This window comes from Athene cunicularia (genome assembly GCF_003259725.1).
Source record: "Athene cunicularia isolate RWA chromosome 2 unlocalized genomic scaffold, athCun1 chr2_part1, whole genome shotgun sequence".
Lineage (NCBI taxonomy): Eukaryota > Metazoa > Chordata > Aves > Strigiformes > Strigidae > Athene > Athene cunicularia.
This window is the reverse complement of record NW_020799095.1, coordinates 116,911,799-116,924,665: the sequence shown is the minus strand read 5'-3', so window position 1 is coordinate 116,924,665 and position 12,867 is coordinate 116,911,799. Positions and strand designations below refer to the sequence as shown.

General features: G+C 35.4%; 1 protein-coding gene across 1 annotated transcript in view; it reads right to left on the bottom strand.

Moving 5' to 3' along the window:
- The window catches only part of CSPP1 (centrosome and spindle pole associated protein 1), a 64,990-nt gene extending 52,265 nt beyond the window's left edge, over window positions 1-12,725 (bottom strand). The window contains exons 1-6 of the mRNA XM_026841562.1: window positions 12,592-12,725; window positions 10,514-10,617; window positions 9,098-9,194; window positions 3,939-4,039; window positions 3,215-3,238; window positions 709-789 (exon numbers count right to left, since the gene is read on the bottom strand). Coding sequence (XP_026697363.1) covers window positions 709-789; window positions 3,215-3,238; window positions 3,939-4,039; window positions 9,098-9,194; window positions 10,514-10,617; window positions 12,592-12,619 — 435 coding nt within the window. The 5' untranslated portion in view covers window positions 12,620-12,725. The remainder of the gene's footprint in view (window positions 1-708; window positions 790-3,214; window positions 3,239-3,938; window positions 4,040-9,097; window positions 9,195-10,513; window positions 10,618-12,591) is intronic.
- Between the last annotated feature and the right edge of the window lie 142 nt (window positions 12,726-12,867).

The following is a 12,867-nucleotide window of genomic DNA, read 5'->3' as shown; positions in this document are numbered from 1 at the left end:
TAATCGCAGAGAATGTGTACTCTTTTCACAGAACACATTAGTATCTGTACTCTCAAAGAAATAATGGAAATTGGGAAGATTCCTGTATTAACAGCAGGCAATATATGAAATACCAGATAAGCTTTTATTTAGATTCCTGGATTTATCTGTTCAAAAAAATAATCATATGAGGATAAGCAGGTTGGTTAAGCATACACAAAGATGTCAAAACAAACTGCGTACAGCAGAAAGCACACTTCCTTTAGCTTCTGATAGGAACTGGTAAGAGTATCACTGCAGATATGGTAACAACTACAAGCAAATATTTTTTAAATTATTCCCAGGTTGCAGTAAGAGTAATAAATTAGAAAAGCATATATATAATTATGAGAAAAACAATGTTCTTTATTAGATCAGTATTTATTGCTGAACAAAACCCAAGCACAACCACTAGAGCTTTTAAATACACCAAGTGCCTTGCAGGTATGAATTAGAAATAGCAAACCTCAAGCTAGTATCAGTATACAATTACACATCCAGTTATCTAAAAATTAAGAGTATAGGTAACCTAGGAAAGACCCAAGTGACCACCTTCAAAAACATCCATTTGTAAACAGTGTAAAAAACCCCCCAGCAAAACAAAAAAAATTAATTGGAAATACCTTTTCCACAACAGTTTAAAGAAACAGGTTCATTTTCAAGTTATATATATTTCCACCAGATACTTACCTTGGCAGATCTTCGCTCATCAATAGGAAGAGATAATCCCTGAGTATATGGATCTACTTCACCAGTAGTCAGATAATTTTTCTACATTAAAAAAAAAAAAAAATTCAAAATATTTTAAAATACCAGATCTTACTTGCTAAATAGTTGGTAGGAATTATATTTTCTGAAATAAATCTGATCACTTCAATGAAATAAACACTGAAGACGACCTTCACATTTTGAAAATGTAGGATGTCCTTGGAACACACAAATGAAGTCAAGGAATGTGCAAAGTAAAGCGCTTTGTCAAGCTTTAAGCTTGAGTTTGAAAGTGTCACTTCTTCCCTGTTACACTATTTCAAGGATTAACTAAGTTAGTCTCTGTATATTAAAAAAAAAATAATCAAAAACCCCCACTATTATTCAATTCTGTAAGCAAGTAGCATAAGCACAAGCATTTGTACAAGCTTCAAAGGAATTTTCCAAGACACTACCTTACTTAAGATGAAAAATTGCTCCTTCTAACTACAGAAAATGTGTATCTACCTCTTATTTTAACAGATGGAATCCATGATAACACTAGCATAGTCACCACTCTGCGTGTCAACACTATCTGTTTTCTACAGGCAGTCCCCAAGCTTTTCAGGATAATGACCCATCAGCAAATCTTGCAATTCCTTACAGACCATCAGCCCCTTTCAGAACAGAACTTTCCACTGAGAACACTATGTTGCTGCTCCATATAGCTCCCTGGGCCACAGCTTGGGAACCGGGCTGCACAGCAAGTCACAGTATCAGCATTTCAAGCCAAACACCCGTGCTGAAACAGCTCCTTAGCTTCCAGGTCTAGCAGCTTGTTCATTCATCACTCATTAAATAAATGCATCACCAGGCCATTCTCAGTCAATCACCTCTGTTTTATAAATCTGATTATCTTTCATAAAAAGATCATCCATTTATGTGGCATAGGCTGATGAGGGAAACGGGTTAGATATGGTATCTCACTGGGATTGTTTCCTTCCATTACCTATGTCATGATGTAGTTTAAAAGCTTAGAGGCATGTCAACAGGTACTGTTCCAGTACAAAACCACATCATTATGAATTATATTTCACAGCTACACATTAAAAGGTTTAAGGGATTTAATAAACATGCAAATATCCAAGCACTGAGACAACTAGATTAATATGGAAAACTAAGTTATTTTGACTAGGAAAAGAAATTGTAAACCTCATTAAGTAATTCTTTACACATCTGTAGAGATTACCTCTCATTTTATAAAGGTATTTACCAAAAGTCAGAAGCTGATATAGAAACTGCATTTTCTACAGAAGCAAGATTGAACAAGTTATTAACCAAAATATTATCACTATGAGAGCTGCTAAAAGTTGCACTATCTCTTTATGTAGAGAAAAGGAATTAGAGATTGTTATCCTATTTCTTCCTCAGGCCTTACAAGCTTAATATAGCTAACGTGTACTACATTAAAAAAACCCCACCTTGTAAACCTAGATTTGTAAAACTGAAGTTCAGAGAATAAACACCAGAAGTTAATGTAAAAATAGTATTATCAGGGTACTTTGGTGAGAACTATGAAACGTTAAGTTTTAACACAATATTCTAACTTTGAAAATAATCTGAAGTTTAAGATTAAACAAGAAGCAACAATTATATAAGCATAATTTAGGTTAGAGGTTAAGAAGCCAGTTAATTCTGCTGTTGCTACTGTTATTCAGGAATTCTAGTACATGCCAATATAGTTAATTTGTATCATATGTATGTTATTCAAAGCCCCAGAAAAAAAATAAATGTTGTGTCTTCTGCCACTTTACCTCCCAGTCTTTCACCAAAATTGCTTAGATTTGAACAACCTGGATGGACAGTCTTAAATTTGAAAAATATATATACTTGACAGTATAATGATAGAAATGATTTAAAATTAATGTAATTGAACAAAGCTTGCAAAAATGTGCCCTAGTATTATTTTTTTTCCTCACAGTACTTGTACTCTTGCAATCTGGCTGATAGGTGCTGAATAACTGGCTCTACTGCTTTCCCAAGCACCACTGATGAGATTTCACATAGGGAAGAAAAAAGCCCTGCCTGGTTTCACTGACATATGGTAATATTTCAGAGTTTATGATTTTATTCCAGCTTTATAAAGTATGTATATCAAGGGAAAAATAATATTTTTAAGTCATAACATCTATGTAACTTTTAAGCCTTGAAGCAAATAACCACTAAAATAAAAATTTCTGTAGTCAGAATTAGATAGCAACAATAGCAATGGCAAAGGGAAAAGAAATCAAGGGGTTTAAATCATATTAAAGGAAATTAATAAATATATGCAATCATTTTGCACAAAGCAAACAGTGCTGTTAATTACAACTAAACACTACAGCATGCACAGGCACATAAAGCACAAGAAATAATTATTTTTTTTAAATTCAAAGAGTGCAAAGCTTTCAAAGCAAAAAGCGACTAATTTGAAGGAAAAAAAAAAAAAAAGATATTGCAGGCACCCTACCTTTCTTTTTGCCTGTGAAATACCCTAAAAGTCAGGGAAAAGATACTATTCAAAAAGAGTCTTTCATTCAAAAATATTTGACAACAAAAAAACTTCCTTTTCTTAAAGCCAATCCATTCTTTCATTTTGAGAACTAAAGTCACTGATAATTAGCATTTTCAGACAAAAGATACTGTTTGGTTCCTGATTTTTTTTTTTTTCTGTTTGACTAAGGAGGGATACAGAATATTCCCAAGATTATGACATTTCATATATATTATTTAAATTTTACATTTACTGTGACATTTCATAAATCATGCTAAGCAGAACATCAAAGGTTTTTTTATTTCTAAAATTGAAAAGCAGCTGTCAAATTGAGTTCACACTAACTACAGGAATATTGTTACCTGAATTCCAGACCATGAAATACATAAGTACTTAAGGAAGTAACAGATGATATTTTAAATTCTTAAGTAACTAAGAAAGAAGAGAAATAAGTATTCAGAATAAAATGTACTAAAATGCAGTCTCATGGCAATGAGATCTGTAGAAGCTTAAAATATATAACCCTTCCTAGCAGTGACATTTTGAAATTACTTTTACTCAAGTCTTTGAAATCAGCCATCACTCATAATGAATGTCGTCTTAGAAAGATTTCCACAGGTTTTATTCATTTTCATTAAATTAAAAAAAGACAGTCATTTTAAGACTCACTACACTCAGGCAACCAGACAAGAAGCTTTACCTGAGAAAGATATCGCCTATAATCTTGCCGAAGTTCCTCTTTGAGTTTATGTTTTTTTCGTTCATATTCTTCTCCAAGAGGTAAACTCAAGCCATAGTCACCTGAAAGTTTAACGCCATTAAATATTATTCTACTGTTTTGTTTCAATACAAAGCACATCCTACAAAAACTACATCTGGATTTTTATTATACATCATCAATAAAAAGAACCATGCAACCAGTAATAACAAAACAGCTGAAATAAAAAACAACTTCTCTGTACAAGTAGTTAGGCGGAAAGCAAGGAAAAATAGATTGGGTTTTGGATGTTAGTTTTCCTCTGCTCTTTCTGCTTTTTCTCCCCACTAGAAAAAAAAATGCAACACAAACCAACTTTATTTGGATAGTTTGATAAATAGTATGAAATAACCTAAATATTATATGTATTTTTTTGTCAATGTATGTTTCAAATATTTGAAATCTCCTCTGGCATGTTAGTTTCTAAATTATTCTGATATTTTAAGCTGTGTTTATCACACAGTAGAAAACATACTTCACAACTAGAAAACGACAAGCTATTTGGTAGCATAAAGCATGTGAAAAATATGTTGGCTTCCACACAACTAGAAGGAATCTGACCGTATAATAATAACAATAATTACATTTTTCTTTCCACCTGACTGTTTTTATTTGTAGTAGACGAAAACACATTTAGTACTTTTCAGAGATTACTATCAAGTCTCACACCAGGTACACTCTTAAAATATAATGCTATGCAAGTTGTTCTTTGTTTCCAAAATACATTTCAAAGTACTTTATAAGAAATATCCTCTGACCCAGAATCCTACCTCTGCAGCCACTTTCACCACTCTCCACACACAGAGAATGAATACCACATGTAGAGATGTAGATTGCAACAGTTTGGGTTTTTTTTTTTTTTTTCATTTTCCTACTGTTTCTCTGAAAGCATTTCTCTATCTTGTGGTCTATGTAAAATGAGTAGCAAGGAATAAGAGGGAAGAGAGGGATATTCAAGATTTACATTCGTCCTGATTTATTACATGGTACTTTGTTTGACTCCAGTATTTTAAATGTTTATGACATTAATCAGTGTCTGTGCAGTAAAAATTACATTATATAAATGCTGAAGACTGATAACTTGGGAATCACTCTGCTACTGAAACAGATAAAAGGTTGAAATATACTTCGTAAAAATACACTTAGCTAGTGGCTAGGCTTGAGATAGTTTCAGCTAAATCAGAATTTATCCTCACGAGCCAAAACATGAGTCAGCCTGCTGTTCTGTAGAACCAAAGGCCCTAATACCTGATTAAATATGTCATACACTATTTTGAAACAGCTTGCAGAGTTCAACTAAGCAAAATACGCATGGGAGCTGCTTCTCCAACCTGCAAGTTACTTGTCTCATAATTTCGCACATAAGGTAAGGGTGAGTTCCATTAAAATATAACATAACCGTTTCAACCCTCAAAAAAAGGGGTAAGTGTAAAGAGGAAAAGAATACAGAAGAGGAAATGGTTTGTTTCAGCTACTTGCTCTTGCCTTTTATTTTCACATGAAATTATTGTTGGATTAACTATAGGAAACAAAATTTAAAAAAAAAAAAAATCAAAAGCAACTAACAAGTCAGAGTGAAGATTCATTTAGTAACTTCACAGAAGCCAGTCAAATTCAGTACAGAAAAAAAATGAGAACCACAGAATGCTTTGAGTTGGGAGGTACATTAAAGATCATCTAGTTTCAACCCCCCTACTGTGGGCAGAATCAAATGCTTTGTTTCAAATACATGATATATTCAAACAAAAGAGGGTTTAAAGCTCTTTTTATTACAGAAGACCTTTTTTTTTTGGCCACCAGAAAAGCACCAAGATAACAATTATAGGTAATGATTTAGAAGATATTTGAAAACTACTTACTTGAAAAACTTGCTTTAGGAGAGCATAGTATGGAAAAAATACTACAGTTAACGTACATTAAACCCAATTTTGTGCAAAATTTGTTTGAATTCTTGTCAGAATAACAGATATACTTTTTCACTGTTTTTCTGATTTTGTTTACTCTGTATTTGCTGTATTTATTTGCCATTTCACATTCTGTTAATCACACACAATCACACTGACAACTTTTTTTTTTTTTAGAAATCACAGAATCATCTAGGTTGGAAAGGACCTTGAAGATCATCCAGTCCAACCATTAACCTAACATTGACAGTTCCCAACTACACCATATCCCTCAGCGCTGTGTCGACCTGACTCTTAAACACCTCCAGGGATGGAGACTGCACCACCTCTCTGGGCAGCCCATTCCAACGCCTAACAACCTGTTCTGTAAGGAAATGCTTCCTAATATCCAGTCTAAACCTTCCTTGGTGCAATCTGAGGCCATTACCTCTTGGTTAAAGAGGCTCATCCCCCATCTCTGCACCCTCCTTTCAGGTAGCTGTAGAGGGCAATGAGGTCTCCCCTCAGCCTCCTCTTCTCCAGACTGAACACCCCCAGTTCCCTCAGCTGCTCCTCGTAGGACCTGTGCTCCAGACCCTGCACCAGCTTCGTTGCCCTTCTCTGGACATGCTTGAGTAATTCAGTGTCCTTTTTGTAGTGAGGGGCCCAAAACTGAACACGGGAATCGAGGTGCGGCCTCACCTAAGCTGAGTACATGGCACTGTAAGATAGTATTTTAAATGCTTTTTTACATAAAAGTTTGCATGTATTTATTATGTTGAGAAACAACTGTAACTTAATTCAGCCTGATTCCAAACACTACTGCTGGAACTACAGAACATACTTAGCAGCTATCAAGGAACAAGTCCCTGTCTAATTCAATCTAAAGGATACTACATTGCTTTACAGCAGAACCAGCCAGTAATATCAACAACCATCCATGGACAGCCAAATGCATTCAGTGCCCGAATTATTCTTACAGAATATGCTGGGTTTTGCTGGGAGAGCTAACTTTCTTCACAGTAGCTAGTGTGGGGCGATGTTTTTGATTTGTGCTGAAAACTGTGTTGATAGCACAGGGATGTTTTATTTACCACTGACCAGAGCTCACACAGTGTCAAGAGCTTTTCTGCTTCTCACCCCACCAGTGAGGAGGCTGAGGGTGCACAAGAAGTTGGGACAGCTGACCCCAACTGACCAAAGGGATATCCCACACAGTATGATGTCAAGATCAGCAATAAAACTAGGGGGAAGGTTGGCAGGCGGGCCACTGCTCAGGGACTGGCTGGGCATCAGTCGGTTGATGGTGAGCAATTCTTTTCACTTGCATCACTTCTTTCTTGAGTTTTATTCCTCTCTGTCATTTTTGTCAATGTAATAATTGAAATAATGTAATAATTAAACTGCTTTTACCTCAACCTAAGAGTTTTCTCACTTTTAGTCTTCTGATTCTCTCCCCCCATCCCACTGGAGGGGAGCGAGTGAGCACTTGTGTGGTGCTTAGTTGCCAGCTGGGGTTAAACACAGCAATACCTACATGTTGCTTGTCATTTAAGATCACCTGAATCCCCCTGATCTGTAATACTTCATTATGTGTGCTACTATATTTAAGTGTTAACAGTTAAGTCCAATTTATAACAATAAACACAACATGGCATGTGCTATTACAACTCTCCAACAAGAGGTAATATTATTTTAATATTAAAATAGCTTAACTGTTACACAGTGGTCTGTCACAGCCATTGGGATACTACCCACTGTGTTCTATTTTCTGTATCATGTTTCCACAGTTAAGCAAAGTATTATCAACACTAGGACTAATCTGCTAATCATAATAAAACTGACAAAAATTTAGAGGTAGATACTTATTCCAGCACTGTCCTCTAACCTGATTTATCCATTATGACTTCTGGCAACAAGGAATATCCAATTATCATTTCAGGTCATTTTTAGTGAGTTTTCCTGTAAAAAGTTTTAGAGGAGCTTGCCTTGTTGATGGCTGGAAGTTCTATTTATACAACATCCTTACAAAAACTATGCTTTTATTTATGGAGCTAAGATCAGTTCAGCCCCCCAGATTCACAACCTCAGGCTCCATTTTTTAAATTAAGACATGTGCTTTCCTGGTCACAAATTCTGCTAAAATTATAGAGGAGACATAACATTAAGTGTAGCAGGAGTACCTATTTAAAAGATAGATTAGATTGGTATCATGTAAACAATATCAAATATCCATTGACATATCTTCTTTAAAATGACAGCTTTTACTCCCAGCAGAAGCTGCAGAGCAGAGTTACCTATGACAAGAAGTAAGACACAGAAAAGCTCTATAGCTGTCAATACAAACCTGAGCTACACAAGTGTTAACTATGGAAAAACAGTAATGCCTACAGAAAGGGGATGGTAGGACAAGTAAGGAAAGGTGGCATCTTCCAGAAATAGTAAAATGGATAAAGGAACACTATCACACATTCTCAAACAGAAATCACAAAGAACACAGAGAAAAGACAATAGGACAACTTCTTTTAAAGAAAACAGTAATTAAACCAATAGTCACAGCAAAACAAATCTAACCATTTCACTAGCTAAGATTTCAACCAAAACTAAGTGCTTGTTCTTTCCTTGTATAATTGACTATAACAAAATTACAAAAGCAATACAGTTTAGTACTCTATGCCTAAACATTTAAAAGACATTTAGCATTTAAAAGAAAAATCTTTTAACTGTGTGCATTTTAGCCAAGTTAGACTTGGACTCTTAAGCTTAGAGGCTGAAAGGAAACATATCCTTACTTCCCTGGCACAAAGTACAGAAAACATATCCTTTTGCAGTAAAGCCCAGGTGAAAAACGGACTTCCAAAGTTTTTGCTCCACCCAAATACAACAGGAAAGGATAGATCATCCATCAAGGATTGGCAAGCAGCTTTTTGTTTGGTGTTTGGTTTTTTGGTTTGGTTTGTTTTTTTTTTTAAGAGGGCTACCTTTACAAGAAGAATAAGCAAGTGCTCAGCATATTTTCCTTATTCAAAAAAAAGAAGCATAACTACAAAAAAAAAAAAATCCACACAATCCAAAGACATTTGGAAGACTGAAGAATTGGTATGCACTTGAATTACAATGATCATCTTAAAAATCCAAAGCAGTAATTCCCTTCCAAAAATTCTTGAAGGTAATTAAATGTTACTTAAATCTAGAAGACATTAAAAATATATACTATACCTAAAGGATACTTCTGTTGACTATTTGGAGGTATATTTTCTTTAGCCATGGAGATTAACATTTTGCTAGTCTCAGAAAGCTTCTCTGATTCCTTATTCTGAAAACAAAACAAAAAGTTTTCCTGCATCACAAGGTAAAAGAAATATCACACATAAGAACAAATTTATTATCATAATTATTAGCACTGGAGAAAAGAGAGACTGAAAGTGATGCTGGATTAACACATTAAGCAAGTTATACATTTCACTAATACTACCAAAAAAGAAATTCTCCTCTATAACACTAGAATTATTATTTCAATATATTTCATGTCATTAAATATGTTGACAATATGTGTTGATTTACATCAGAAACCACCCGTGAAAATCCACAATTTTTTCGGTTTACACATATCCCCTCTGTTTTTTTTTATGAGGGCTGATTTGACATACTGCACGCTGCTTGAAACTACAGAAGAGTTACAGCATATCACAGAGCGAGTTTACCACACCTGTTCTCTGGAACTACACTTTCACCATACACCTTAGGACTTTATCAAATGACAGGCTGGAAACATTTTCCTTCTCTTTAAACTCGCTCTGAGCAAAAATAAAGGCAGGCCAACTCCTCACAGCTCCCTAAGAATTAACTTTCTGGAGTGAATGAATGAAATTTTCTGGAGAAAATTATTATAACTAGGTAAAAATATTTATATTACCCACAGAGAGGGAAAGATGAATTCTCAAAACCTTCTGATGAAACAAAAAAGGGAGTGAAAACTCAGTATTATAATTGCTGTTAAAAGCCCAAGCTGTCTGGGGCTTTGTAAGTCAGACAATAGACAAATCAAAACTCCTTTTAAAAGGACTTTATTTAGGTACCACAACACTTAGCTAGCTTGAATTATTTAGATATAGCTTTTTGTCAGGTACTGGCACTATTAAACAATTTAATGACAATCTGCATATTATAAAATCGTTATAGCTTTAGAATTAGGTACTAAAATTTCTAATAAGAAAATAGTGGCAAGAACAGATTTTGTCTAATTAATTGGATTAAGTAATTTGCCTTTTATATTTCCTAGATTCCATAATAGAAATATTGAGGATATTTATACCTTCCATCCCCATCTCAACGCCCATGCTCGAGTGGGCAGATAGCGGATCCCTGCTAGTCAGCTTCCCTAGGGAGGGGGGGAAGGAACAACGATAACTGTTTACAAGAGTTTTCTCCACTTGTAAAATACAAGTTACCGTGTATTCCCAGTGGCAAAGAGGTTTATAAATCTACATAAATACACATACAAAGTATTTAAGCTAGAAATTACTTTGATTAATCTTTAATATATACTTCAACAACATATAGAGTTTTAAGAGCACAGTAAAAGCAAGCTTAAATCAGGTGTTTAAATTCAGAAAAACTATTTAATAGTCTTACCCTCACTTCCATGTAAGGTGGATCATTTTCAAGCTCTGCCTTATCCTGTGCCAACTTGGCCTTCTGATCTTCAATAAATTTGTCTAAATCATCCGCCATCATTTCTAAGGTTACAGAAAAGACATAATGCATTGCCTCTATATCAGAACCTCAAAAATTTAAAGCTCAATTACAGTTGCTTAAGGCATCAGTTAAGTAATATTCAAGTTTCTCCTTCAGAACTACAAGCCTTAAGATGTTTGCTGGGTCACTGAAACACCTGACTCAGGAAACCCATCCACAGATATTACCCGATGTTTCACCAGAGAGAAGATTCAAAGATTCCAGATTTTAAGGCTGATGATATTTATCAAATCTTTTTTTCTAGCTTTTTTTCTAGTTTGGGGTTTTTTTCTAACTGCAAGTCTACCAATGGCCCTTTACTACACACTAGCACAAGCTTATTGTTAGTGAATTATAAAATCAAAATTAGACAATATAAAAAACCAGGATAAAAGAATCATTAGACAAAAAAGTAAAAAAAGTGCAAAATACACATATACTCTAAAATAAGGACCAAATCTGTGCTTTAACTTACTACCATGAGAAGTCTTAAAAATCATCAGGCTTATTCAAAAATCACAAAAAACAAATCACAAAAACCAACAAAGCAAAAAAACCACCCCACAAAACACATGCACAGTGTTTCTGGAGTTGAAGCCTACAGTGGATCATTACCTCCTGTACCAATAAAATAGCAGAGGCAATAGAAGAGCTACAATTCTGCAATAAATGTAAAATGGTGGGTATCAGGCAGCATTGACTTGCAATCAGACAAGCCACTCCTCTGTAAGAAAACATGTACTGAGGAACAGCTGATTACCTCTCTTCTGTTAGTTATTCATTTTGCATATATAAGTGAAAGCCCTTCAGAGCAGAAATTTTAGCATTTTATTTGTGCTATTTATTGTATATTGCTGCTCCTAGATAATCTCATAATTAAAGTCCATCAAATTAATGACAATGGAACTGTACAGAAGTTAAGGCACACATTCAGGCTTTGAGTGTTCTTTGTTAGGACAGTCTTATCAGAACTAAAAATACTGCAAAGCTGCATACTAAGTAAGTAACCATGGAAAGAAGACAGACAAAAAGAAAAAGAGCGACTGCATACAAGCCTACTCATCCTAATCTCCACGCAGCATTTTCACCAACTCCAGTGGAGAAGCTTTGCAAAACCAAGCCTACAGATAAAAAAAAAATATTATATAAATATATATGTTATATTCCACACCTAAAGGAAGCATGAAATTGAGAAGAAAATTATGACCCTCAAATCCCTCATGCTTGACGTATTCCTTAAAATGTATTCCTTTAATTTTATTCTCTTACAGTAATGCCATTTTTTGATGTATAATGTAAAATTATAATATTGTTACAAAGGAGGCAGAATTAGGACAACCTATTTACAACTCCTAGTGGTAATACAGGACAATCAATTCCAAAAATAAATTTCCCCATCTGATTTGTCCTAAATCTTTAATCTCGTTAGTTCTACACACTGATAAAGTATAAAAGAAGCCTAAAAAACTGATGCATTTTATTTAGCCTAGTGTGTTACATAAGAATAATGAAAAAACTGTTCTGAATGGCTGAAACAATTTGTCATACTGAAGAATATAAAAGCTGATCTCATCACCTATTCAGTGCTGCATAGTCAGCAAAGTTACTGCACTGTGAGATGCCTTTCCAGAAGCTCATTTGACTAAAATCTGTATGTCTTAGCTCTATTTACGGTAACATTTATAAACTCTAGGACAGTCAGCACTGGCTGCTTCTCTACCCCTATGAATGGCATTTAGAATAAACTCCTGCTGTCAGAAACATGACTCCTGCACCTTTCACCTTCGTTTCAATTCTTGTCTGAAAAAGCACAAAAAATTCCAGGGTCTCGACGTGCACAATTAATAAACTCTGACTAGAACACCACGATTTTGTCATAACTGTGAAGGCAATTAAACCCCAAAACAACAGACCAACAAGTTGTGCGAGTTACTTCCCCTCGCCGTAAGGGTATACTACTTTTCCGGAACACGTACTATGGTCCAAAAACAACAAAGACGACATTCATTTCGGAAAACCTTCAGCGTCAGGAGAGCAGATTTATTTCTCCAAGCGTTACAGCCCAGGGAAGCGCCCCGGCCCCGGCCTGCGCCGCCCCCACCTCTCCACCTCCCTCCTCGGCAGCATTTCCCAGGCAGCCCCGGGAGCACCGACCCCTCCTCGGGCCAGGTGTGGGGCGCGGTGGCGGGCGGGCGGCCGAGGGCTGTGGGCCGGGCAGGGAGGCGGCACTCCGGCCTCGGCGCCTTTAAGTA